Raw genomic sequence first — 26,869 nt, 5'->3', positions numbered from 1 at the left:
AAGCAGCATATAGATGGGTCTTGCTTTTTTATCCATTCTATTACACTCTCTGTCTTTTGATTGGTGCATTCAGTCCATTTACATTTAGGGTGATTATTGAAAGATACGTAGTTATTGCCATTGCAGGTTTTAGATTCATGGTTACCAAAGGTTCAAGGTTAGCTTCTTTACTACCTTACTGTCTAACTTAACTCATTTATTGAGCTAGTACAAACACAGTCTGATGATTATTTCTCTCCCTTCTTATTCCTCCTCCTCCATTCTTCATGTTGTGTGTTTTGTTTTGTTCTGTGCTCTTTTTAGGAGTGCTCCCATCTAGAGCAGTGCCTCTAAGATACCCTGTAGAGGTGGTTTGTGGGACGCAAATTCCCTCAACTTTGGCTTGTCTCAGAAATGTTTAATCCCTCCTTCATATTTGAATGATAATCTTGCTGGATACAGTATTCTTGGTTTACGGCCCTTCTGTTTTATTGCATTAAATATATCATGCCATTCTCTTCTGGCCTGTAAGGTTTCCATTGAGATGTCTGATGATAGCCTGATGGGTTTTCCTTTGTAGGTGACCTTTTTTTGTCTCTGGCTGCCTTTAATCCTCTGTCCTTGTCTTTGATCTTTGCCATTTTAATTATGTGTCTTTGTGCTACCCTCCTTGGGTCCCTTGTCATGGAAGTTCTCTGTGCTTCTGTGGTTTGAGAGGTCATTTCCTCCCCTAGTTTGGGGAAGTTTTCAGCAATTTTTTCTTCAAAGACACTTTCTATTCCTTTTTCTCTCTCTTCTTCTTTTGGTACTGCTATGATGCGAATATTGTTCTGTTTTGATTGGTCACACAGTTCTCTTAATATTCTTTCATTCCTGGAGATCCTTTTCTCTCTCTTTGCATCAGCTTGTCTGCGTTCTTGTTCTCTGATTTCTAGTCCATTAATGGTCTCTTGCATCTCGTCCATTCTGCTTTGAAGTCCTTCCAGAGATTGTTTTATTTCTGTATTCTTCCTCCTTAGTTCTTGCATATTTCTCTGCAAGTCCATGAGCATGGTTATGACTTTTGTTTTGAATTCTTTTTCAGGAAGATTGGTTAAATCTATCTCCCCAGATTCCTTCTCAGGAGAGAATGTGGAAGATGTCTGGGTCAGCCTGGACTGGATCAAATTTTTTTGCCTTTTCATGTTGATAGATGCAGTCGTATGCTATTGATTCATCTGTCAGCTGGGAGAGCCAGGACCCTTTCACCTTGCTCCTGGCCTTTCTTTACTGGGACAATGGCGACCCCTAGTGGCTTGTGTTGGGCTGGTGCGCACAGACTGGGTCTCTTTTTCTTGCCCAGCCACTATGGAGGAAGCTCCCTTGCTGTGGGCGTGGCTAGCCTCAGGCTGCTGCTCTGCTACGTTGGGGCCAGGCTGGAGGGGGAACGGACAGGGGGCTGTTTCTCACCGTGAGGGGTTTCAAAGCTGCTGCTCAGGTGGGTAGGGCCCCTGGAGTTCTCTGGGATTCCCAGCTGCTGGGCTAAGTGTCCCAGGATGCCTCCGTCCAGTTGTGGGGTCCCTGTCCCTTTAAGACTTTCAAAAAGCACTCGCTTTTCTTTGTCCCAGGGACACCAGCTGCGGGGACCCGCCCGCAGGTCTTACTGTCCCATTTCCCTAGTATTCAGCACCCCACACACTGTGTGTCTGCACTCTGGGTGCAGATGGCTAGGGCTGGCTATTTAGCAGTCCTGGGGCTCCCTCTCCCTCCCCGCTCCGACTCCTCTCCTCCTGCTGTGAGCTGGGGGGAGGGGCGCTCGGGTCCCGCCAGGCTGGGGCTTGTATCTTACCCCTTTCGCAAGGCGCTGGGTTCTCGCAGTTGTGGATGTAGTCTGGCGTTGTCCTGTGTCTTCTGGTCTGTCTTTTTGGAAGAGTTGTATTTGTTGTATTTTCGAAAATATATGTGGTTTTGGGAGGAGATTTCCACTGCTCTACTCACACTGCCATCTTGGCTCCTGGATCCTAGTACTAATCTTTCTTTTAGGTAGTTTTATAAGTAGACTAAAAAAGTATCTGTTAAATATTAATGACAAAATGAGTAAGAACTGATTTAAGTGCTATAAACAGGAATAATTTTACACAGAGTAATGAAACATAAGCTTTCATTACACACTATAGGAATGGTTGCTCATGATTTTACACAAAATAATGAAACATAAGGACCTTTATTCTCCTGGGCCTCTTTGCAGGCCTTTTGAAGGGTCCTATGAATTTTGTATTTATAGTTTCATATTCTTTTTCTTAAAAGGGACCCCCCAAATATATAAACTAGGGGACTCACAAAATTTGAATTAATCCATAGATATGGTTAGTTCCTGGATATAAGTATCCATTTAAGTGGGATAGTATAAACATGGGGAGGAAAATTATGAATTATAAATCAAAAGAAAAAATAATTATTACATTATTTTTATTCACTTTAAGAGCTACCATGTAATAATTCACATTTAGAGGTGAATGTCACAAATATTGAGATTAAAACAAAAATTACAAAGTTGAGTTAAAATTTTTACCTCAAAGGTGGTAACATTTTTGTGAACCCCAAAATTGATTAACTGGGGTTATATACTTTAAGGGTTATATACTTTTACTGTAGTTTACTTCTAATGCAGTTCTCATCCTGGTTGCTTATTCTCTAAATCCCCACACCATCCCAAACCAATTAAAACAGACTCTCTGGGGTGGAACATAGGCATCAATATATTTTAAACCTTGTTCATTCCAATATAATATACTGGCTGAGAACCAGTGTGCTAATGTAATAATTTTTCACCCAGTTTCTATAATCTCAATTTTTGCCACTTCCCTCTGCCATCACCCCCAATTTTTATTATTTTGCTGTCTCGTTCTATAGCCATCTCAATTGTGGTTATGTATATACGGAACCATAGAGCCAGTAATTTTGAAATTTCTGATTAATTGATTTGATTGTTTATTGGTTGAGTTAATCAAATTATTTTTGTATCACATTAGTTCCATCAGCTTGAAAGCAGTCACTGTTAAATCTTTTTCTGTAAAAGGTTTAATACAAAATATTCTGACTTATTTTGTCATCTCTATATGGCCATGTTTTTAAAACAAACCTTTTTGTGAAATACTAATATATTTCATTTAATAAATGCCTTCTGTAAATGTCTAAGAAAAGTTACTAAAAACCCAGCAATGAACATTTATGTTGAAAATGTAAAGTTAGGTGTCTAGACACAAACCTAAAGTCTAAAATTATTGACTGTAATTATGGCGTCAAAGGTATGTGAAAGAGGCTTAATTACTTCATCTTAAGTGGACTGTAAGTTAAATGATCCAGTGGCTTAAAAATTAGATGTAATATAGAAAACCACAAATTATCCAAGCAGAACATTACTTCTACTTTCTCATATGACAAAACATAGAAATCACTTCAAAAAATTTTTACATATAGGCTATTTATGTTCTTTTTAGATTGGTATCAAGTGAAATCCATCCATAGCCAATTTATTAGTGGGTATTAGTTCACTTACATTTACTAAACTGCTTGTTATACTTATGCACAACTAGAAGTTCCTGAAAATGCAGGAAAGGATTTGATTTAGAGTTCATTTGGTCATAAGACACTACTTTACCTTTGGTTCACTTTTTATTACACTGATCACATCATGGCTGAGAATACACTGAATATTGTTTGTTGGTCTGACTCAGAATCATTCATAATGGACTCTCATCTTTGAACAAGACATAAAACAACAGTCTCCAGTAGAGCATAATGGTCTTAAATATTCCCAAGCTAGTCTCAGATGGAATGTTTCCTGAAGATATGTGAAAAGGTAGCTAGGATAAGAATGTGTAATGTCCACCCTGACACAAGAAGGGAGGCAAGAAAAAGATCATGCATTGAAATGATTAGCAAGTAACTATTTTATGTATTTACTAGCAATTTGAGGCAGACATGAATGAATAGGAATATTTGGAGGATGATCCTGATTGAAAAACATTTCAACGTATCCTCAGTCCAGTCAGAATACTATGGTACTATATAGTATAAACAACTGCTCAGTGATACTTCCATTTATTTTACTTTTAGTAATAAAACTTTTTCTCTGTCTCATACATGATAGAACACATATTTTGCTTTAAAATTAACATTCACAACTGACGAAATAATGGTTTATTTTTCTAATCAAGAGACAGAGCTTCTGAATCTGAAGACCTTAACAAATGTTGCATCTTATTATTTTCATTGAACAATAAGACCTCCTATTTTGATTATTCCTAGTGAATAGCAATTTTGTTTCATCAGTGGTTTCCATTTGCCAAACAGTCATGACAGATGGTTTAACATGGCAGCTTGTGCTTTCAGGGGATTCTATCAGATGAATCCTTACTTTCCAGGCAACACTGCTGGCAATCTTTCATCAGGAGTCTATCCGTTGAGACTTCTTTATCGTGGTTGGCCAAGGAGTCCTGCTTTGGCTGCTAGGGCTTCATTCTGCTGAATATGATATTCCTGAAATCTCATAGATATTCTTTGTGTCATTTTTAAATATTTCTGTAAGCAATGTTCTGAACAGATGGTCTAGAGATAAAAGAAAATCCAAGAGGAAACACAAAAATTTATTTTAAAAAATGTATGCATGGGGGTACCTGGCAGCAGCCTACCCCCCGTGCTTACTAATACAATTCCTTTCTCCAAATCCCCCCCCCCAAAAAAAATGCATGGATTCCAAAAGAACAACCAGTGAGTGCTTTTCTTTTCTTTGAATATATCTGAGAATTAAATGATATTAACAAATAGCAAGTGCATATAGCATTTACAAATATTTATATATATACTGAATGCCTACCAATTTGTAAGCACTAAATGCAATGATTAAGTCTCTGCCTTCTGGACTAGATTTTCTGCATGTATTTTAAAATATTAACTGAAAGCCTACATTCCTGTTCCTTTTACTGATTGATAAAATGTAGGCCCAGAAGCAAGTTTGTTCCTTTTCAATGAGAAGCTCCATTCTCAACATTTTAAATTTTCAAACTTTTACTTTTTAACAAGAATATTACCCTTATCATCTCGCAAACTTTGTCATTTCTTTAAGAAGGATTTACTGATTGCCAGTCATATGTTAACTTCTTGGCATGAATGTTGATATCAACATCTTTCACTGGAGGAAGTTGATATCACCTTTAGCCAATATATAAATGTGTTGAGGAAGCTATTAAAAGTTAAAATTTCTAATAGGATTGGGTTTCTAGAGTCCATCTACGCAATGAGCTGCCATATTCAAGCTCTGCTTTTTCCGAAAGTAACCTGAGTTCTCAGGGTCAGATAGAAAAGTCATGTCAAATTTCTTTAGCCTGGCTATACTGACAGAAAGCTAATTATTAAGAATCTTGCTATAAAAGAAACATTCAGCTAGTTCCAGGCATCTTCTCTAAAAAAGTTTGCTGTGGTAAAGCATGACTGTCCCATTAAATTTGGCATCACTGAACTCATTGTCACTGGTCCTTGACTGCTTCAGTTCCTGTAAGCAGTGGTACGTAGGGGATAGCTCAAATTCCTGTCATAACGAGGAACAAGAAATATGCTTAAGGGGACCCCACTTACACTGTTTATGACAAACTCAGAGAATTTTTAGTGGCCAACACTTTTCATACCTCTTCAGGTTTCACTTCTCTTGTTGTGAAGTCTTTAACACAGTCCAAAAAGCAGGTTTCTGTAAGTTTATTGTAGGTTCCGAGAAATTCCTTAAACTACAAACAAATCAGAAGTTTCTTTACATTGATATTTTGTATTTAGGCAAAATGTGTTGTAATACTTGAACTCAAGGGTTCTTTAACTTAAAATGGGTATAATATGATTTGTATATTATCATTTACAAAATACAGTCTGATTTTCTAGTTTAATATTCTTTCCTGCATAACCTGTCAATTTACCTGAGAAACAAATATGCTTCATATCTTTTAATATCCAGTTTTAGAAATTAAATAAAAACAGTTGTTTTGTGAGATCCCTGACTGACATGGTTGCATCCTGTAGTGCTTTAAATTTTTTGCAAAATTCTTTTTCCTTAATTATAATACCTTACCTGTTTTATCTGATCAGATTCTGGTATTTGTGCAGCCATATTCTTTTGGTATGTTTATTAGTCACCTGATTTAAAAATTAAAAAAAAGTAGTTTGTCAATCTGTAAAGAAATATTTTTAGTCTAGCTAAAGAGTTAGGTAATCAAAACAAGAATGTTTATGAACTAGAGCTGAGACAAGTTTACCTGAAATTATTGTTCATACTTTATACATTTCTAAACAAGAATGTAGTTATATGACACTCCTCCAATCTCCCAGGTCATTAATGACAATAAAGAGCCTTACAGTTTAGAATTAAATTTTTAAATACCATCTAGGGAACCCAAAGGCCCTGTCCATCTAAATCTCCAGATATGCTCTGCTACTTGCAAAGCCACATGTTAAAGACCCATTCCTAATAGTTTTAAGGGGAACCAAGAGATCTCTGCTGTCTTCCTGTAAGTACTCAAGTCAACAATTCCACTGGTTGCTAATGTAACTTTGAACTGTGCTACTAATGATTCTTTTATTATCTCTACTTAAATGTAGAGGTTCTATTATTTGTTAACAAACACCATCCACTTATAAGTCAACAACTCTAGTGAAAGATATTCAGAGTACTAAAAGGCTCTAAAAGGAGGTATGGAAGCTGCCCATTCTGCAAGTCAAAAATGTTAATCACAGAGACGTATTAGAAATTTCTGAACATGTGACACTTATGGTTTAACTTGGGGGCACCAGAGAAATGAAGATAAGGAAGTCCAAAAGTCTTTCTGAGTTACTGGGGTTTTCTAATAACCTACATGGAGGACCTAAACTCAGTTAATCTAGATATAAGAATGAATCAAGTTATTTATTTATTCTATCCTGCCTAGTTCTAAAATGAATGAACATCTCATATAAAAAAAGATTTCTTTAAAATATAAATTAAACAGCATGTAAAAGGAAGAATAAGTAAATGCTAATCAGATATACTGCTGACTAACAGAATTTCTATGCATTATATTTACCTTTGAGTTCCTGATAGCAACTGCAAAAAAGATAAACTGGATATATTTATCATTCTTATTAGCTCATCAATTATTTAAAGTGGCTCTGAAAAGCATGAAATTTTCATGAAGCTTATATGGAGATAAAACCAAGTAGGAAATTCAAGCTTAGGGCAAACTGTCATGCTACCATCATGAAAAAACTCACTATGATTAATAATCAATGGTAATTCCATTCTAACATTCCCAATCATGTATACACCTTCCCCTCTTTTGCATTTATTCATTCCTCCTCTCCTTTCTTATCTCTAAGTTCATCAATATTACTGACAGTTTTTCCATATGAAGGGAAAGCACCAATTCTCTTCTATCTGCTGTGCTAGTTTTGTTCAGATATCACAGCCAATAGTTTTCTTTGAAGTAATGATTAATAAAAAGCGTTAAGTGTCTATACATCAAAGAATCTTTCATTTAGTAGTAACAGGACATCATTTCTATTAAAAATTCTCTGTATTTGCTACAAAGAATGTAATACAAATTTTAGGTTAGCCCAACATTCAGGCAACTAGTTCCATAAGCAACTAAAATGTTAAGAAGAATGCTGTTTACTTCTACTTTATTTCACAGATTTATACTCTCTCTATATGTATACACGTGTAAATATACATATATGTGTGTGTGTATAAATATATACATATATATGTATTTTAACTATATCAACTACCTGAAAAATAACAAGAATTAACTGAAGGCCATAATTTTTCAGATATTGCTATGGCTATCATCATTTCATATGTTCCAGGTAAGATACTATCCATTAAAGTTTCCTTAGGTTATTAAGTCATGAAACATGGACTCTGTGCCCTTTGAAGATGGAACTGCATGGAAAGCCAAACCTGATTATTGCATCATCTTCTAATATCAACTTCAAACTTACTTATAGATCTTAGCAAATTACTATTCTAATTAATTGGTTGATATTCATTCAGTAAACATTTATTGAATGTGCCAGTGAAACCAGCCATGCTTCTGATGTGAGCTGCATCTTTATGGCTGCTGTAAAATACCACTAACCAGTCAAAAGAACCAGAGGATTTTTAAGTATATCAAACATTGAAGGTTAGGACTTGTGCTACAGCAAGTTGAGGTAGACGTGCTTTTCCCTATTATTTTCCCTAAGTACAGCTAAAAACCCTGGGCATTACATATAAACAAACATAAAATTTTAAAAGGTGGAGGGAAGAAAATATACTGGAACTTTCTTTTATACAGAACTCTTGGGACCTAAGAAACAAAACAGCGATGAATTCTCTTTCTCTGTTTTGTCCAATATTTCAATGACTTGGAGCTGAGAAAGCTGGCAGTCTGCACATGCCAACAGGGGCAGCCATAAAGCTCTCCCAAAAGCCAGCCCTCTCTAGCCAAAGAACTAGGAGAGGGGAAGCCTATGACAGAAAACTTAGTAACTGCTATGCTCCAAGCAAACAGAAAAATCTGTGGTCCTCATCCGTACCCACATCAGCATAAATTAGATTGGCTGCCTAGACCTCACCTCCACTCTCACTAGGCTATAAGGAGGCACTCCAACTCCCAAACCAGAGTGGTGACACAGAAAGGTGATGAGGCAGCAGGGTCTTTCATCTTTGCTAGGCATTAGTGAAGACTGCCTCCCCACCACTAAGTATTGGTGGAAATCATACAGGGAGCCTAGACTTCTACCTCAACTGGCAGTAATGAGGTAACCCTCTTCCCTCCCCTCTGGGGTGGTATCAAAGGACACTTAGTTTCAGGACTTTCATTACTATCCCCCATGGTAATTAGGCCACATACCCTCCTATGGTGTCAGTGGAAGGCACTCCAGTTCTTTCAACCAGAGAGATACCAATGGAGACCTAGTGGAGAGTCATAATTCCTACTCTACCTAGCAGTAAAAAAGAGCATCTCCCCTCCAACACCCCTCATGTGACAGAGTAAGGAAACTGGACTTGTATCCCACACCTAGCAGTAATGAGGTGACACTCTCCCTCCCTACTTCCTCTAATGGAGCAGTGTCAAAAGGAGCCAGCTGGAAGAGAAGGTTTAAACAAGATATAAAGCCTCTCATTACACAATATGAAAAATGTCTAGTTTACAATTTTAAAAAAATACCCATCATACCAAGAACTAAGATGATCTGAATGAAAAAAGACAATCGATAGATATCCAACACTGAGGTGTGACACATTAGAATTGTGTGACAAATATTTTAAAACATCTTCTATGAAGAATGCTGCAATTTTTGGTACTTCATTACTGCAAATCAAGGTGGAAATCCAGGCTTCCCATGTGGTTCAACAAACAATTATGAACATGCTTGAAACAAATGAAAAAACAAAGTCCCAGCAGAAATAGAAGGTTTCAAGAAGAACCAAATGGAGATTTTATGACATGAAAAATAACCAAAATAACAGAATCAACAATAGAATGGAGGGGCAGAAGAAGTAATCAGTGACTGGAAGATAGAAAACAGAATTATCCAATCTGAATAACAAAGAAAAATAGAAAAAAAAAAGGAACAGAGTGCCAGGAACTTGTACAACTGTAACAAAAGATCTAACATTTGTTTCATTTGAGTCCTTGGAAGATGAGGGGAAAGAAGGCAGGGATGTAAAAGTACTAAAAGAAAAAATGATTGAAAACTCCCCAAATTTGGTAACAGAAACTTAACAAGATTCAAGAAACTGAATGAATTCCAAAGAGCATAAACTCAAAGAAGTTCATAAACAGATACATCACAAACACCTAAGAACTAAAAAAAAAAATTTGCAAGCAGCAAGCAAAAAGCAACATCCTGGGGAAAAACAATTAGGATAACAGCAGGTTTCTTATCAGTCAAACCTGAAACCTGTAGCTAGCAAAAATGTCCTTCAGGAATGAAGAGGAAATCAGGACATTCTCAAATGAAGGATAACTAAGAGAATTTGTTGCCAGCAGACAGACCCTAAAAGAAAGACTAAAGTTCTATAAAGAAAGGAAATGATAAAAGGAGACTTGGAACACTAAGGAGGAGGAAAAATGCAGTAACAGATAACAGAAAATAAGAGTAAGTAAACAAACTCTCCTTCTCCTGGTAAGTTTCCTAAATTATGTTTGATAACCGGAGCAAAAATTCTAGAACCACATTAGTTCTATATGTGTATTATAAATGGGAAGGTAAAGGAAGTAAGTTTTCTACACTTCACTGAAATTGGTAATAAGTTAGCACCATTAGCCTGTGATAACCAATGTATTATGTAATACCTACAGCAACCACTAAAAAAAGATAGGTAGGAGATATACTCAGAAACCAAAATGGAATTCTAAAAATTTTCAAGTAATCCAAAGGCAAGAAAAAAATAGATAAAAAACAGAACAGAAAACAAGATAAAATAGCAAATAAAATTTATTATTCTAATAAAAATTACATTAAATATAAGTGGTCTAGATAATCAAATGACAGAGACTGGGAGAGTAGATTAAAAAACATGACTACATATATGCTGTCTTAAAGAAATTTACTTCAAATATGATATACACAGGTTAAAAACAAAAGGATGGAAAAAGATCCATCATGCAAACATTCATCAAAAGAAATAGTGGATTGATATTTATATCTGACAAAGTAGACTTAAGAGCAAAGGAAATTACCAGACAGAGATATTAAGGGTTGATCCACCAAGAAGATACAACAATCCTAAATGTGTATGACCCAAACACAGCTGCAAAATTTGTAGAGTGAAAACTACAAGAACTGAAAAGACAAATATAGTTGGAGACTTCAACATCTCTCTTGCAAAAATTGATAGAACTAGACAGAAAATTCTTAAAGATACAGAAAAACTCAACACCAATAACTAACAGGATACAATCCACATTTATAGAACATTTCACCTAACATGAGAGAGAATACACATTTTTTTATCATGTGCCTAGGGGACACAAACCAAGATCAACCATATCTTGGGCTGTAAAATAGGCCTCAATAAATTTAAAAGAACTGAAATAATACAGAGTCTGTTCTCTGACCACAATGGAATTAGACTAGAAAGTAGTAACAGAAAGACAACAGGAAAATCTCCAAACATTTGGAAAATAAAACAACACACTTCTAAATAATCCATGGATCAAAAAGTCTCAAGGAAATTTTAAAAAATCATTTAACTTAATGAAACTGAAAATACATCACATCAAAATTTGTGTGACACTGCTATATCAGTAACAAGAGGAAAATTATAACACTAAATGCATACATTAGAGATGAGGAAACATCTCAAATCAACCATCTTAAGTTTCTACCTTAAGTATGTAGAAAAAGTAAAGCAAAACAAACCCAAACCAGTGGAAGGAAGAATATAAGAGCAGAAATCAATGAAAATGAAAAAAGAAAAGCAGTAAGACAGAAATCAGTCAAACAAACAGGTGGTTCTTTGAAAAGATTTTAACAAACCTCTAGAAAGACTAACAAAGAAAAAGTCACAAATTATCATCAATAAGAAAGACACAGTATAATCACCAGAGACACTACAGAAATCAAAAGGATAACAGAGTTACAAACAACTCTATATACATAAATCTAACAGCTTTCCATGAATTTAGTATAATCTAGATATCAAAATACTAAGATAAAATTGATTCAAGATGTAGGCATGAGAGGTGAGACAAGAGAACTCCTCCCCAAACCACACACAGTACAAAAATAGTTAACAGAATTAATCCTGAAACAGCAACAGGAAAGGAGGCTGCACCAGACCACATACACCTGGAGAACAGAGAAGACCTCACGAAACAGGGTAACATACCAAAGCCCTGATCCAGTGGGACCCGAGCCCTTACCCCACACCAACTCAACGGCAGGAGGAAGAGAAAGGGAGCAGGGAGGGGATGGAAGCTTGTGACTGCTGAACACCCTGTGTTGGAGATCTGCTTTGGAGCACAAACCTACATTGTGTGGTGCTTTGGAGATTAGAGGGGTTGGAAAGCTAAGACAGGTGAAATACCTGAGAGACTGAGATTCGAGCTGTTTGTGGAGGACAGGGACCCACATCTGGCCGCTCTGGGACAAAGAAAAGGTGGGCAGTCTGAGAGGCTTCCTAGCAGTGAGAGGGCTGCTGAAGGGGAGGGGATTGCACGGAGCTTGCCTGGGCGTGCTCTGCCCAGCAGGTTGGGAACTTTGAGGACCTTCAGGCACTCCATCCCCCTGGCTGACTACTCAGCTCTGAGGCCCCCCACTGTGATACACAGCGTGCTGCACCTTTCTCCTGGCATGCTGGCACCGGCTTGCAAATTGGCAGTCATTGCACAGGCATCAGGCCAGCCAGAGGGAGGCCCCACCTACAACAGTTAGAGATGCAACCCACAAAGGCTTACACCTGTGTGCTCGGCCCACTGGCTTTGACACTGTAGACAGGCACTGTGGCTCGGAATCAGGAAACAGCTCATTCCTCCCCCCAGGCACCTGCATTGCTCCCCTATGACCTCCAACCTCACTCTAGGGGCTGAGCAGCTCCAGAGCTTGGAGCTTCAGGGCACTAGAGGGCACCACATAGAATTATGAAATGTCCAAGGAACCTGGTTCAGACCAAAATCCCACAAACCCCAGGAAAAGGGCCAAATGAAACTGAACTCACCGATCTTCCAGAAAGAGACAAAAATAAAAATCATAAACATGCTCATGGAGGAACAGAAAAATATTCAAGAACTCAGGAATGAATTTAAGATGGAGATTCAATCATTAAGAGATTCCGTATGTGAAATGAAACATACAATGGCAAGTTTTAAAAGCAGATTACATGGAGTAGAAGAGATGTTAAATGGAAAATAAATTAGAGAAGAGGAATACAAAGAAGCTGAGGTACAGAGAGAAAAAAGGATCTCTACAAATGAAAGAATATTGAGAGAATTGTGTGACCAACCCAAATGCAACAACATTCGCATTATGGGGGACCAGGAGAAGAGAAAAACGGAAAGTGTCACTGTGGAGTTAATTGCTGAAAACTTCCCCAAACTGAGGAAGGAGATAGTCTCTCAGGCCATGGAAGTACACAGATCTCCCAACAAGGGACCCAAGGAAGACACTACCAAGACATATAATAATTAAAGTGGCAAAGTTTAAGGATAAAGACAGACTTTTAAAAGCAGCTAGAGAGAGAAAAAAGATCACATACAAAGGAAAACCTATCAGGCTATCATCAGACTTCTCAGCAGAAACCTTATATTATAAGCTAGAAGGGTGTGATGTATTTAATGCAATGAAACACAAGGGCCGCGAACCAAGAATACTTGACCTGGCAAGATTATCATTTAAATTTTTCATTTAAATTTTTTTATTTTGATATTACTAATGTAAAATTACATGAGCAACATTATGGTTAGTAGACTCCCCTGTTATCAAGTCCCCACCACATACCCCATTACAGTCACTGTCCATCAGTGCAGTAAGATGCTATAGAATCATTACTTGTCCTCTCTGTGTTAAACTGCTTTCCCCATGTGCCCCCACCCCCTGCTACACTATGTATGCTAATTGTAATGCCCCTTTTTTCCCCTTATTCCTCCACAACCATCTTCCCCAGTCCCTTTCCCTTTGGTAACTGTTAGTTCATTCTTGGGTTCTGTGAGTCTGCTGCTGTTTTGTTCCTTCAGTTTTTTCTTTGTTCTTATACTCCATAGATGAGTGAAATCATTTGATATTTGTCTTTTTCCACCTGGCTTATTTCACTGAGCATAATACCTTCTAACTCCATCCATGTTGTTGCAAATGGTAGGATTTTTCTTCTTCTTATGGGTGAATAATATTCCATTGTGTATATGTACCACATCTTCTTTATCCATTCATCTACTGATGGACACTTAGGTTGCTTCCATTTCTTGGCTATTGTAAACAGTGCTGCAATAAACATAGGGGTGCATATGTCTTTTTGAAACTGGGGAACTGCATTCTTAGGGTAAATTCCTAGTAGTGGAATTCCTGGGTCAAATGCTATTTTTATTTTGAGTTTTTTGAGGAACCTCTATACTGCTTTCTTTCCACAATGGTTGAACTAGTTTACATTCCCACCAGCAGTGTAGGAGGGCTGCCCTCTCTCCACATCCTTGCCAACATTTGTTCTTGTTTGTCTTTGGATGGTGGCCATTCTAACTGGTATTAAATGATATCTCATTGTGGTTTTAATTTGCATTTTTCTGATGATTAGCAATGTGGAGCATCTTTTCATGTGCCTGTTGGCCATCTGAATTTCTTCTGTGGAGAAGTGTCTGTTTAGCATGTCTACCCATTTTTTAATTGGCTTATTTGCTTTTTGTTTGTTGAGGTGTGTGAGGTCTTTATATAATTTGGATGTCAACCCCTTATTGGATGTCATTTATGAATATCTTCTCCCATACTGTAGGATGTCTTTTTGTTCTACTGATGGTGTCCTTTGCTGTACAGAAGCTTTTTAGTTTGATAAAGTCCCACTTGTTCATTTTTTGCTTTTGTTTCCCTTGCCTGGGGAGATATGTTCATGAAGAAGTTACTCATGTTTATGTCCAAGAGATTTTTGCCTATGTTTTTTTCTAACAGTTTTATGGTTTCATGACTTATATTCAGGTCTTTGATCCATTTTGAGTTTACTTTTGTGTATGGGGTTAGACAATAATCCAGTTTCATTCTCTCACATATAGCTGTCCAGTTTTGCCAACACCAGCTGTTGAAGAGGCTGTCATTTCCCCATTGTATATCTATAGCAGTTATCATTTAAATTTGAAGGAGGTATTAAACAATTTTCAGATAAGCAAAAGCTGAGAGAATTTATCTCTCAGAAACCACCTCTATAGTGCATTATGGTAGGACTGCTATAGATGGAAGTATTCCTAAGGCTAAATAGCTGTGACCAGGGGAAATAAAACTGCAGCAAAGTAGAACAATTACTAAGCAGATGGAAAATCAAATCAACTACCTCCAAAGTCAGTCAAGGGATACACAAAGAATACAGAATATGATACCTAATATATTAAGAATGGAAGAGGAAGAAAAAGGAGGAAAAAAATAAAACAACCATTAGGTTGTGTTCGTAATAGCATATGAAGTGTGTTAAATTAGACTGTTAGATAGTAAGGGAATTACCCTTGAACCTTTGGTAAACACGAACCTAAAGCCTCTAATGGCAGTAAGTACATACCTATCGATAATCACCTAGATGTAAATGGTCTCAATGCACCAATCAAAAGATACAGAGTCATTGAATGGATAAAAAAACAAGACCCATCTATATGCTGTCTACAAGAGACTCACTTCAAACCCAAAGACATACACAGACTAAAAGCGAAAGGATGGAAAAAGATATTTCAGCCAACTAATAGGGAGAAAAAAGCAGGGGTTACAGTACTTGTATCAGACAGACTAGACTTTAAAACAAAGAAAGTCACAAGAGACTAAGAAGGACATTACATAATGATAAAGGGGTCAATGCAACAAGAGGATATAACCATTATAAATATCTATGCATCCAACACAGGAGCACATACATATGTGAGACAAATACAGAATTAAAGGGGGAAATAGCATGCAATGCATTCATATTAGGAGACTTCTACACACCACTCACTCCAAAGGACAGATCAACCAGACAGAAAATAAGTAGACACAGTGGCAGTGAACAATGTGATAAAACAGATGGACCTAACAGACATCTACAGAACCCTCCATCCAAAAGCAACAGGATACACATTCTTCTCAAGTGCACATGGAACATTTTCAAGAATAGATCATATACTAGGCCACAAACAGAACCTCAGGAGATTCAAAAAGACTGAAATTGTACCAACCAGCTTCTCAGATCACAAAGATATGAAACTAGAAATAAAGTACACAAAGAAAATGAAAAAGCCCACAAACACATGGAGGCTTAATAACATGCTCCTAAATAATCAATGGATCAACGACCAAATAAAAACAGAGATCAAGCAATATATGGAGACAAATGACAACAATAATTAACACCACAAAATCTGTGGGATGCAGTGAAGGTTGTGCTAAGAAGGAAGTATATTTCAATACTGGCCTACCTCAGGAAAGAACAATCCCAAATGAAGAGTCTTAACTCACAATTAATGACACTAGAAAAAGAGTAACAAATGAAGCCCAAAGTCAGTATAAGGAGAGACATAATAAAAAGTAGAGAGTAAATAAATAAAATCAATAAGAATAAAACAAAAGAAAGAATCAATGCAAGCAGAAGTGGGTTTTTCGAGAAAATAAACAAAATAGATAAACCCCTAGCCACACTTATCAAGAAAAAAAGAGAGTCTACAGACATAAACAGAATTAGAAATGAGTAAGGAAAAATCACTACAGACACCACAAAAATACAAAGAATTATGAGAGAATACTATGAAAAATTATATGCTAACAAACTGGATAAACTAGAAGAAATGGACAACTTTCTAGAAAAATACAACCATCCAAAGCTGACACAGTAAGAAACAGAAAATCTGAATACACTAATTACCAGCAAGGAAATTGAATTGGTAATCAAAAAACTACCTAAGAACAAAACCTTTGTACCAGATGGTTTCACTGTTGAATTTTATGAAACATTTAGTGAACACCTAATACCCATCCTCCTTAAAGTTTTCCAAAAAGTAGAAGAGGAGGGAATACTCCCAAACTAATTCTATGAGGCCAGCATCACTCTAATACCAAAATCAGGCAAAGACACCACAAAAAAAGAAAATTACAGACCAATATCCCTGATGAACATAGATGCAAAAATAAACAAAATATTAGCAAACCAAATTCAAAAATACATCAAAAAGATCATCCATGATGATCAAGCAGGATTCATCCCAGGGAAGCAAGGACGGTACAACATTCGAAAATCCATCAACACCTTCCACCACATCAAGAAAAAGGACAAAAACCACATGATCATCTCCACTGATGCTAAAAACTTATTCAACAAAATTCAACATCCATTATTTTTCTTTTACTGTTCTTGAAACATATATATATATATATATATATATATATATATATATATATATATATATATATATATATATATAGGTATCAATCTACAATTACATGGGTGAAATTATGGTTACTAGACTCCCCCTATTATCAAGTCCCCACCACATACCCCATTACAGTCACTGTCCATCAGTGTAGTAAGATGCTGTAGAATCATTACTTATCTTCTCTGTGTCATACAGCCCTCCCTGTGAACCCCACACCCTACATTATGTCTGCTAATCATAATGCCGCATTTCCCCCCTTGTCCCTCCCTGCCCACCCATCCTCCCAAGTCCCATTCCCTTTGGTAACTGTTAGTCCATTCTTGTGTTCTGTGAGTCTGCTGCTGTTTTGTTCCTTCTAATATCTGAATTCAGTAAAGTTGCCGGATACAAAATTAATACACAGAAATTTATTGCATTTCTATACACACTAACAATGAACTAGCAGAAAGAGAAATCAGGAAACAATTCCATTCATGATTACATCAAAAAGAATAAAATACCTTGGAATAAACCTAACCAAGGAACTGAAAGATCTATACACTGAAAACTGCAAACACTCATGAGAGAGAGAGAGAGATATTAAAAAGATACCAATAAATGGAAACACATCCTGTGCTCATGGATAGGAGGAATTAATATTGTCAAAATGGCCATTGTGCCTAAAGCAATCTACAGATTCAATGCAATCCACATCAACTACCAACAGCATTCTTCAATGAACTACAGCAAATAGTACTAAAATTCATATGGAACAACAAAAGACCCCAAATAGCCAAAGTAATCCTGAGAAGGAAGAAAAAAGAGGGTAGATTACTTTCCCTGACTTCAAACTCTACTACAAAGCCACAACAATCAAGACAATTTGGTATTGGCACAAGAACAGACCCACAGACCAATGGCACAGACTAGAGAGCCCTGATATAAACCCAAGCATATATGGTCAATTAATATACAATAAAGGAGTCATGGACATACAATGGGGAAATGACAGCCTCTTCAACAGCTGGTGTTGGCAAACTGGACAGCTATATGCAAGAGAATGAAACTGGATTACTGTCTAACCCCATACATAAAAGTAAACTCAAAGTGGATCAAAGACCTGAATATGTCATGAAACCATAAAACTCTCAGAAGAAAACATAGGCAAAAATCTCTTGCATATAAACATGACTACTTTTTCCTAAATGCATCTCCTTGGGCAAGAGAAACAAAATAAAAAATGAAGAAATCGGACTACACCATGCTAAAAAGCTTCTGTAGAGCAAAGGACACTATCAGCAGAATAAAAAGACATTCTACAGTATGGGAGAATATATTTGTAAGTGACATATCCAACAAGGGGTTAACATACAAAATATATAAAGAACTCACATGCTTCAACACCTAAAAAGTGAATAACCCTATTAAAAAATGGGTGGAGGATATGAACAGAGTTCTCCAAAGAAGAAATTCAGATGGCCAATAGGCCCATGAAAAGATGCTCCGCATCGTTAATTATCAGGGAAATGCAAATTAAAACCACAATGAGGTATCACCTCACACTAGTAAGGATGGCCAACACAGAAAAGACAAGGAATAACAAATGCTGATAAGGATGCGGAGAAAGGGGAACCCTCCTACACTGCTGGTGGAATTTAAATTAGTTCAACTGTTGTGGAAAGCAGTATGGATGTTCCTCAAAAAACTCAAAATAGAAATACCATTTGACCCAGGAATTCCACTACTAGGAATTTACCCTAAGAATGCAATTCCCCAGTTTCAAAAAGACATGCACCCCTATGTTTATTGCAGCACTATTTACAATAGCCAAGAAATGGAAGCAACCTAAGTGTCCATCAGTAGATGAATGGATAAAGAAGATGTGGTACATATACACAGTGGAGTATTATTCAGCCATAAGAGAACAAATCCTACCATTTGCAACAACAGGGATGAAGCTAGAGGGTATTATGCTCAGTGAAATAAGCTAGGAGGAGAAAGAGAAGTACCAAGTGATTTCACTCATCTGTGGAGCATAAGAAGAAAGGAAAAACTGAAGGAACTAAACAGCAGCCAACTCACAGAACCCAAGTATGGACTAACAGCTAAACGGAAAGGGACTGGGGTAGTGGGGTGGGAAGGGAGGGAGAAGGGGAATAAGGAACATTATGATTAGCACACATAATGTAGGTGGTGTCATGGGGAAGGCAGTATAGCACAGAGAAGAGAAGTAGTGACTCTATAGCACCTTACTATGCTGCTGGACAGTGACTGTAATGGGTTATGTGTTTGGGACTTGATAATGGGGGGAATCTAGAAACCACAAGTTGCTCATGTAATTGTATGTTGATGATACCAAAATTTAAAAAAATACTAATATTAAAATCAGATGAAGACAATACATAAAAGAAAACCATAGGAAAAATATCCTTGTAAAATAGATATAAAAATCCTTAACAAAATAATAGTAAATATAATTTAGCAATATATAAAAAGAATTATACATTTTGAATAAATGGAGTTTCTTCCAGAAATTCAAGGCTGGTTTAATATTTGAAAATGAATCAACTTAATCCATATTAATAGACTAAAGAAGAAAAATCATATGATTGCATTAATTGATGAAAACACACTTCACAAATTAAATGCCCAGTCATGATAAAAGCTCTCTAGAGGAAAAGAGGGGAACTTCTTCAATTTTACAATGGCCATCTGCAAAAAACCCTATACCCTACACTATAGTTAATGGTAAAATATATTAATTGAGCAAGGCAAAGTGTCTGCTCCTACTCAGTTACTCAATATATGCATGGAAGTTCTACCCAGTACAGTAGAGCAAGAAAAGGAAGTAAGACATACAGATTATGAAGGAAGAAAATAATACTCTCTCTGCAGATAACATGATTGTGTACACAGAAAATCTCAAAGAATCAACAAGAATTAATTCCAGAGAAACTCCTAGAACTAGTAAGTGAGTTCAGCAAGGTCACAGGCAAATGTGCTAGGCAAACATGCAAAATCAATTGTATTTCAATATACTTGCAGTGAACACTTGGAAACTGAATTGAAAAATAGAGTATCTTTACAACAACTCAAAAAACTAAGATTTGGAATATATAGAACAAAGCACACACAGGATTTATATGATCAGAGTAACCAAATACTCATGAAAAAAATTGAAGACCTAAATAAATGGAGAGACATACTCTGTTCACGGATTGGGAACACTGAACATAATAAGGATGTCAATTTTCTCAAAATTTATACACAGGCTGAAAGCAGTTCCTACTGACATCCCAATAAGATTTCTTATAAATATAGATAAGATTATTATAAATTTATATGGAAAGCAAAGGGACTAAAATAGCTAAAAACAAATATGAAAAAATAAAGTGGGAGTAATCAGTCTACCTTATTCAAGACTTATACAGCAACAGTAATCAATATTGTGTGGTACTGTGGAGGAGCAGACACATAGATCAATGGAAGAGAATAAAGAACCCAGAAATAAAGTCACAAATATGCCCAACTGGTTTTTGGTAAAGTGCAAAAATAACTAAATGAAAGATAGCATTTTCAACCAGTGGTGTTGGAACAGCAGTACATGATATGCCAAAATTTTAACCTCAAACTAATTCTCTCATTTTATACAGAAATTAACTCAAAATAGATAAGGGACTTGAATGTAAAGATAAAACTATTAAAACTTCTAAAAACAGGGGAAAATATTTGGCTTTTAGGGAAAAGAGTTCTTAGACTTGACTTTAAAAACAAACTACATATCAGACAAAGAACTAATAACTAGAAAATATAAGGAAACCTCCCAACTCAACAGTAAAACAAACAATCCAGTTAGAATATAGGCAAAAGACATGAGAAGACATTTCATCAAAGAGCATATACAAATAGTAAATAGGAAAGATGTTCAACATCATTAGCCATTAGAGAAATGCAAATTAAAACCAGTGATATATAGCACTGCACAGCAATTAGAATGCTAAATTTAAAAGTATAGTAACACCATCAAATGCTGGGATGGAAATGGAAAAACTGGATCACTCAAATACTTTAGTGGTAATGTAAAATTGTATAGTCATGTTGGTAAGTTGGCAGTGTCTTAAAAAATACAGCATACAGATAACACATGGCCCAGCAATTGCACTCCTGGACATTTATCAGAGAGAAATGAAAATTTATGTTACACAAAAACCTGTATATGAATGTTTAACTAAAACATTCTTCAATGGGTGAATGGTTAAAGAAACTGGTCTACCAATACCACAGAATACTACTTAGCAATAAAAAACGAATCGGTAATGATACATGCAGCAGCCTGGATGAATTGCTAGAGAATTATGCTGAATGAAAAAAGCCAATACCAAAGGTTATGTAGTATATGATTCCATTTATATAACATTCATGAAAAGACAAAATTAATGAAATGGAAAACATTAGTGGTTGTCAGGATTTAAGGAGAGGCTAGGAGTAGAAGGGAAGTAGGTGTTGCTATAAAAAGGCAACAACATGAGAGACTTTTGTAATGGAAATGTGGTCTTGACTGTATCAGTATCCTGGTTGTGATATTGTACTATAGTTTTGTAAGATGTTACCATTGTGGAAAACTGGGTAAGGGCACAAGAGGTCTCCATTTTTTCTTCCAGTTGCATGTAAATCAATAATCTCAAAATAAAGTTTAGTAAAAAAGAAAATCAGGTTGTCCAGCTTTCTCATCCTGCCAAAGAACAAGATACAATATGTAATGTGGTAAATGTTAGCAAAGTTCACAACTAGAGTTCTTTAGGCTTCCCACTCAGAAAACAGCTTGCAAAGAACCAAATAATGTAACTTTTGTGGAAATAGGTGCTAAATGAAACCACTGTTTGTGGGAACTTAAAAAAAAAATACAAAGGCAATAAAATGCATTAAGGAACTGGTTTACCAGCAGGTCTCTAGCTTAAAGTACAAAGGGTCCTAAGACCCTGAGCCTTTGAATTGTTGAATTGTACAGTACACAGGCTTTACTTCAGGAGGGCATGCAGCAAGCTAGACTTTATACAGCTTGCACCAAAAAAGAAAACACATCTTATCTTCTTACTTATAAAACCTTATATATGTACATTTACTAATTGTAATGTCAAAATCCCATTCTTTTTCCTATTCCTATCCTTTTATTTCTTCAGGATAAACTTCATATGACTTTTCAACCAGAGGTTAGAGATAGAAAGTATGAAATCTAAATGTGCAAGTTTCAGAGACTGGTAACAAGCTGACTCTACCCCACTTCTCCCTTAGTATACAACTCATGGTGGTAAATGATGGTTGTTGTTGGGAAGTCTTTAATAAGACATAGGTGAGGAGTGCCCCAAAGCTGTTGTTATGAATTTTATTTAAAATTATTCTTTTGGTATTGTCTTCTGGTGTACAGTCCTTAACAGTATGTACAGCCTTTATTTTGAAATAAAGGTTTTGATATTATAAAAATAATATAATCTATTTCTTGAGAACTTGGAGGACAAAAGAGAAATAGTTCTGCTACTCAGAGACCACTATGTTAACATTATCATTTTCTTTTCTCTAGAATCATTCAATTATATGTATATTTTTTTCAAGTAGCTTCCCAGACCACAGGTGAACTCAAGAGCTAACAGTCAGCAATTTTCTTAAGTCTGCCTAAATCTCCAAAGCTCTTCTCTGTAGTCACCAATATCAAGATTATGGTATACCTAATTGTAGGCAGTTGTTCCTAGAAAATATTGGAGATGATTGAGTGAATTAATGGTTTCCAAATTTGTTAGTTTGGAGTTTTCTAAATCTTTCACCATTATATTCTGCAGTTATTTAATCGTGAGTTATGCTGACTGACAAAGTTTAACAGCCACACAAACCACCTGAATGAGAACAGGAAGAAGCAAAGTGGCTGCCCTTTTATTTGGTACTAGTTTTCAGATATTACAGTGAATGCTCATTGTAGAGGCTATATCCATTCCAATAAGCGGTTACCTGATGGTTATATCCCTGAAACCTGAAGAGGGAGAGAAGTGATAAAGAGTTCTAAAATCTCTGGCTAAAGTTTTGGTAGTGACTACAGCAATGCTAAGTTATTTTTGTGCCAAACAACATCACAAAACCAGGGAACTTAAAAGTAAAAAGAGATCTTATCAGTCATCAGCTCAAACCTTTTCTGATGCATGAGTTTCCTTTCTGTTCTGGAAAAATAGTTGTCCAAGTTTTGCTTGAATTGTCTCCAGTAAGGCCTGCTTTCTTACCTGAAAAATGAGGGGATTACAGTATGACTGCTGAGACCCCTTCAAGTCCTAAGTCTATTTGATGAAATCTAAATTTCTGTGGTTAAATCACTTTTAAAAAAGTTTTTTAATTTCCTTACTCTATTCTGAAGTTAAAGTTTTTTGCATATATGTTGTTATATGTATTAAAAATACTTAATATCCTTATATTTCCAGGTAGTATGTTTAGTTGGAACATACAGGACAAACAATTCCCAGAAATTTTGATTTAGCTCCAGCTCTGAATTAACTTGTTTGACTGATATAAAATGGGGTTCTAACACATCCTTTTACTTTCACTTTAGGTTATTTGCAGCAGGTTTAGTAAGTTGTGTCTGAGCAACTGGTAACCCTCATTCATCATCCTACTAATCAGAGCAAAAAATACTTTTGAAAGATTACTATATACTGCTTTTGGGTTTAAAAAACATAGCTTCAAGGCCTACAGGGTGAGCCTATGAACACTGGACTACATAGAGGCAAGACTACTTTGGTTTTAGCTCCAGCTCTAATGTTAGATAAAAAAAAAAAAAGGTTCTAAGATCAAATGACTTATTCAAGTCATTTTAATAAGTTTCTATGCTCATGCTCACACCTTGGAAACTAGAAGGGAAAGGTCACTTTTTCTTTCACATCTAAGTTTCACCTACAAGGGAGTTAAATCATCTCCAAAGTCTCTTAGAGCTGTGACATTCTATATTTTAATTGATCTGAATTGTGAAACAAATTGTAAGCAAACAGGTACTACCTCAGAGCCCAATAATGAAGAGGGAAATGTAACTGAAATAAGAAATAGTGATTACAGAAATCCATCAAGATGCAAAGAATAATTAAAAGGTTCTCCAAAGCTGAGCCCATAAGGTCCTTTTCAATTTTTCTATAAAAGCTGACAGCTGGATGTAAAAATAAACTTTATTTAGCTCTTATATCATATTGCATTTTTTGCTTTACTTATTCTTTTTTTAAGCCTCAAGTAATTCGTAAAGGGAAACGTCTTAGTGCGTTCTCGAAAATAAGCATATCTGGTAAGGGTTGGCGGCCTTGGTATTCTGTTTAGAGAGGATTTTTTTTTTCAGTTAAAGTCTCCTGCCTGTCAACTCAAGGTCACGGCGTGGATGCTTTACAGTCTAATTCACTGTCCCCACATAAAACCCCAACTCCCCCAACTCAGGTTGGGGGTGGTTCAGAGCCTCAACTTCCGACCGTCGCTCCAGTCCCAAACCCGCAATGGAAGCCCGGCTCCGCAGCCTCCCACAGCCCCACGTACACTCGGCGGCCTCCTCCGAGACCCCGCCAGCTTTCCGAAGCGTAGCCTGCCTCCTGCCGCCTGCCGCCCCCGCCCGGGAACCTGGGATTCGGGGGGCAGAGAAAAGAGACCATACTTAGGCACAGCCTCTCGCATCCGACACCAGTGCGAGTCTGGGGGTGCTGCAAGGCCAGACGAGTCTGGGGTTGGAGGGCCGGGGTCAGGGCTGGCGCCGCAGTTTCTGGATGGAAGAGAACACGTGGGAAAGGCGATGTCAAATAGCCCTCAGGTTCTGCGATGGGGATTCGTTATAATGCGGGAAAAGCCACAGGAAAAAGCAGATATCATCAGCGAATTCTAAAATCCCCTAAAAATTAATTTTTGTGAATGTCTGCTTAGGCAATGCTCTCTGTTACTGGCTTGCTCTCTAATAATAACCAGAATCTGTGGAATCTTTTTGTAAAACAAATTTACTTAATCCCGCGTCCTTAACGGTCTCCAGGCGCAGCACTGTAAGCAGTCCCTAATACGAGGGGTATTACCAGTTTAGGGTGGGAGCTCTGCCGGCCATCAGCGAGACTCAGGCTTTATTCCATGTTTAAGTATTGTGAGGCAATATACTGCCTTTAAAAAACAATTCATGTTTTAAGCCTTTTGGGTTTGGAGTTTGTTTCCACCCGGCGAGGAATAGAGGAACACCGGAGAGCATTTAGCTTTTTGGTTGGACGCTTTGGACGATTTTCCTGGCGCGCGTGCGTGTTGTGTGTCAAGGGCGGGCTTAAAGGTATGTGGGTGTGGATTGGCCGGGGAACTGTTGTCAGATTATCCCTGCAGCTGAGTTACCCGGTGGTCAGACGCGGAGGTGTAAATTTAGAAGTCAGACGGTTGCACTCTAAGGGATGTAGAAGACTGGCTGAAGAAAGCTATTAAGCTTCATATGTGGGTAATTTCTTTTTAAAAATAACATTTCAGTTTTACTTGCTGTACTCAGTTTCTCGACGAATCTTAACGCGCCTCCACTTCTATTTGGTTTTGCACTGCTAGTTCTCAGATTGGGGAGTCCTCTGTATTGTTACGGTTATTGTTGGTCTTGCGGCCATTCTCTTGTCACCTACTTCCAGATATATTGTCCTGGTGCATTACAGGCTGGGTGGGACTAGTGGGTAAATATGATGTTCTAGCCTTCTCTCATCCTGGACTAAGCACCAAATTGCAATTTCTAGCCTTGTGGATAGTCTGTTTAGGCGTGGTTTTATTTTAAAGTTGATGACTGCATGTTCGGAATCTTAAAATTCTCACATTGTCTTTACCATACTTCTCCCTAGGTTCTTCTCTTCCCCACCCAAATCCTCAAAGCGGTGAAAATTTTGTTCTCAAGTATTCTTCCAGAAGACAGTTCTTCTATTTATAACTGGGGGACTGCTTACCAATAATATGAAAGGCTCTGAGCTTAGCCCGGAAAAGAAAAAAAAGATTAAAATACCAGCGAGAAGACTTCGTGAGATAGTTTCTCCAAAACAGGGAGATAATTTGGCTTTGCTGAAAGGTGAGTTGCCTTGTGTTCCTCCAGCGTTGTCTGTAAAACGGCCTGTTAGAACCGGGACTAGCTTGAATGGAACGTTACGTGGTTCGTGATTATGAATAGTTTTCAACTAGCTTTCACTTCTGTTAAATCAGGTTTTTATATCATGTACATAATCTTGGCAAATGATTCTACCCATAGTTTGTCCAATGCAACAATGTAATATATTTTTAAATGTTATATTTATCTAATTTGATTGTCAGTACTGACCCTTATTTTCCAAGGTATCAGCTGTAAAATCCTTCGCCTTTCGCCGGGATATATTTAATTACATTTTTAGTTTTTGCATGATAAGTGGCTTCCAGTTTAGGTTTTGCATTAACATGGGATTTATAATTATTGAATAATTCCTGTACAGTTTCTAAAGGTAAGGTTCTAATTTAACAATCACTAAAATTGATTCCTTTGTTTTGTTTGGTTCATCAGACTTGACTTCTGCTAGAAATTATCAACAGACTCTAATAGAAAGTCCCAGTGTGTCAGAAAGGGTAAGCAAAAGGATTCTTAATTATACTCATTTAAAAATTTAAATATTGTTGAATAATGTGTTCTTAAATTAGGTTTGATTAGCAACAGGCCTTGTTTTTATTTAAATTTCACTTGCCAAAAAGAAATGTTTTACATACAATTGTGACTTGATAGTGTTTGAGACATTAAACAAAAGGCCTTTCAGAAAATCAAAAATATTCATTAGTAAGATAATGACCACTGAGAGAAACAT

The 26,869-nt window shown here is 36.7% G+C and overlaps 2 protein-coding genes across 14 annotated transcripts in view; one reads left to right on the top strand and one right to left on the bottom strand.

Moving 5' to 3' along the window:
- Positions 1–2,410: 2,410 nt before the first annotated feature.
- On the bottom strand, positions 2,411–25,097 carry TIMM9 (translocase of inner mitochondrial membrane 9). Of its 5 annotated transcripts, none has more exons than XM_037007021.2 (5): positions 24,703–24,857; positions 23,213–23,302; positions 6,077–6,141; positions 5,646–5,741; positions 2,411–4,569 (listed from the first exon to the last, which is right to left on the bottom strand). In XM_037007021.2, the coding sequence occupies exons 3-5, from the start codon at positions 6,113–6,115 to the stop codon at positions 4,435–4,437; spliced, it is 270 nt and encodes an 89-aa protein (XP_036862916.1). In that variant the 5' UTR covers positions 6,116–6,141; positions 23,213–23,302; positions 24,703–24,857; the 3' UTR covers positions 2,411–4,434. The 5 variants fall into 5 exon arrangements, with proteins under 5 accessions (XP_036862916.1, XP_036862917.1, XP_036862921.1 ...); XM_037007022.2 differs by lacking the exon at positions 24,703–24,857 and adding an exon at positions 24,588–24,676; XM_037007026.2 differs by lacking the exon at positions 23,213–23,302 and having other exon boundaries at positions 24,703–24,856.
- A 21-nt stretch (positions 25,098–25,118) lies between these two features.
- The window catches only part of KIAA0586 (KIAA0586 ortholog), a 143,354-nt gene continuing 141,603 nt past the window's right edge, over positions 25,119–26,869 (top strand). For 4 of the 9 annotated variants that reach the window (XM_073242328.1, XM_073242324.1, XM_073242325.1 and 1 more), the window contains exons 1-3: positions 25,366–25,505; positions 25,892–26,112; positions 26,575–26,636. In XM_073242328.1, the coding sequence (XP_073098429.1) occupies positions 26,001–26,112; positions 26,575–26,636 (174 nt within the window). In that variant the 5' untranslated portion in view covers positions 25,366–25,505; positions 25,892–26,000. The other 5 variants (XM_073242323.1, XM_073242322.1, XM_073242327.1 and 2 more) reach the window with 5 other exon arrangements.

Source organism: Manis javanica, chromosome 8 (assembly GCF_040802235.1).
Source record: "Manis javanica isolate MJ-LG chromosome 8, MJ_LKY, whole genome shotgun sequence".
NCBI classification, from domain to species: domain Eukaryota; kingdom Metazoa; phylum Chordata; class Mammalia; order Pholidota; family Manidae; genus Manis; species Manis javanica.
The sequence above is the reverse complement of the archived record's forward strand: the minus strand, read 5'-3'. Positions and strand labels throughout refer to the sequence as shown.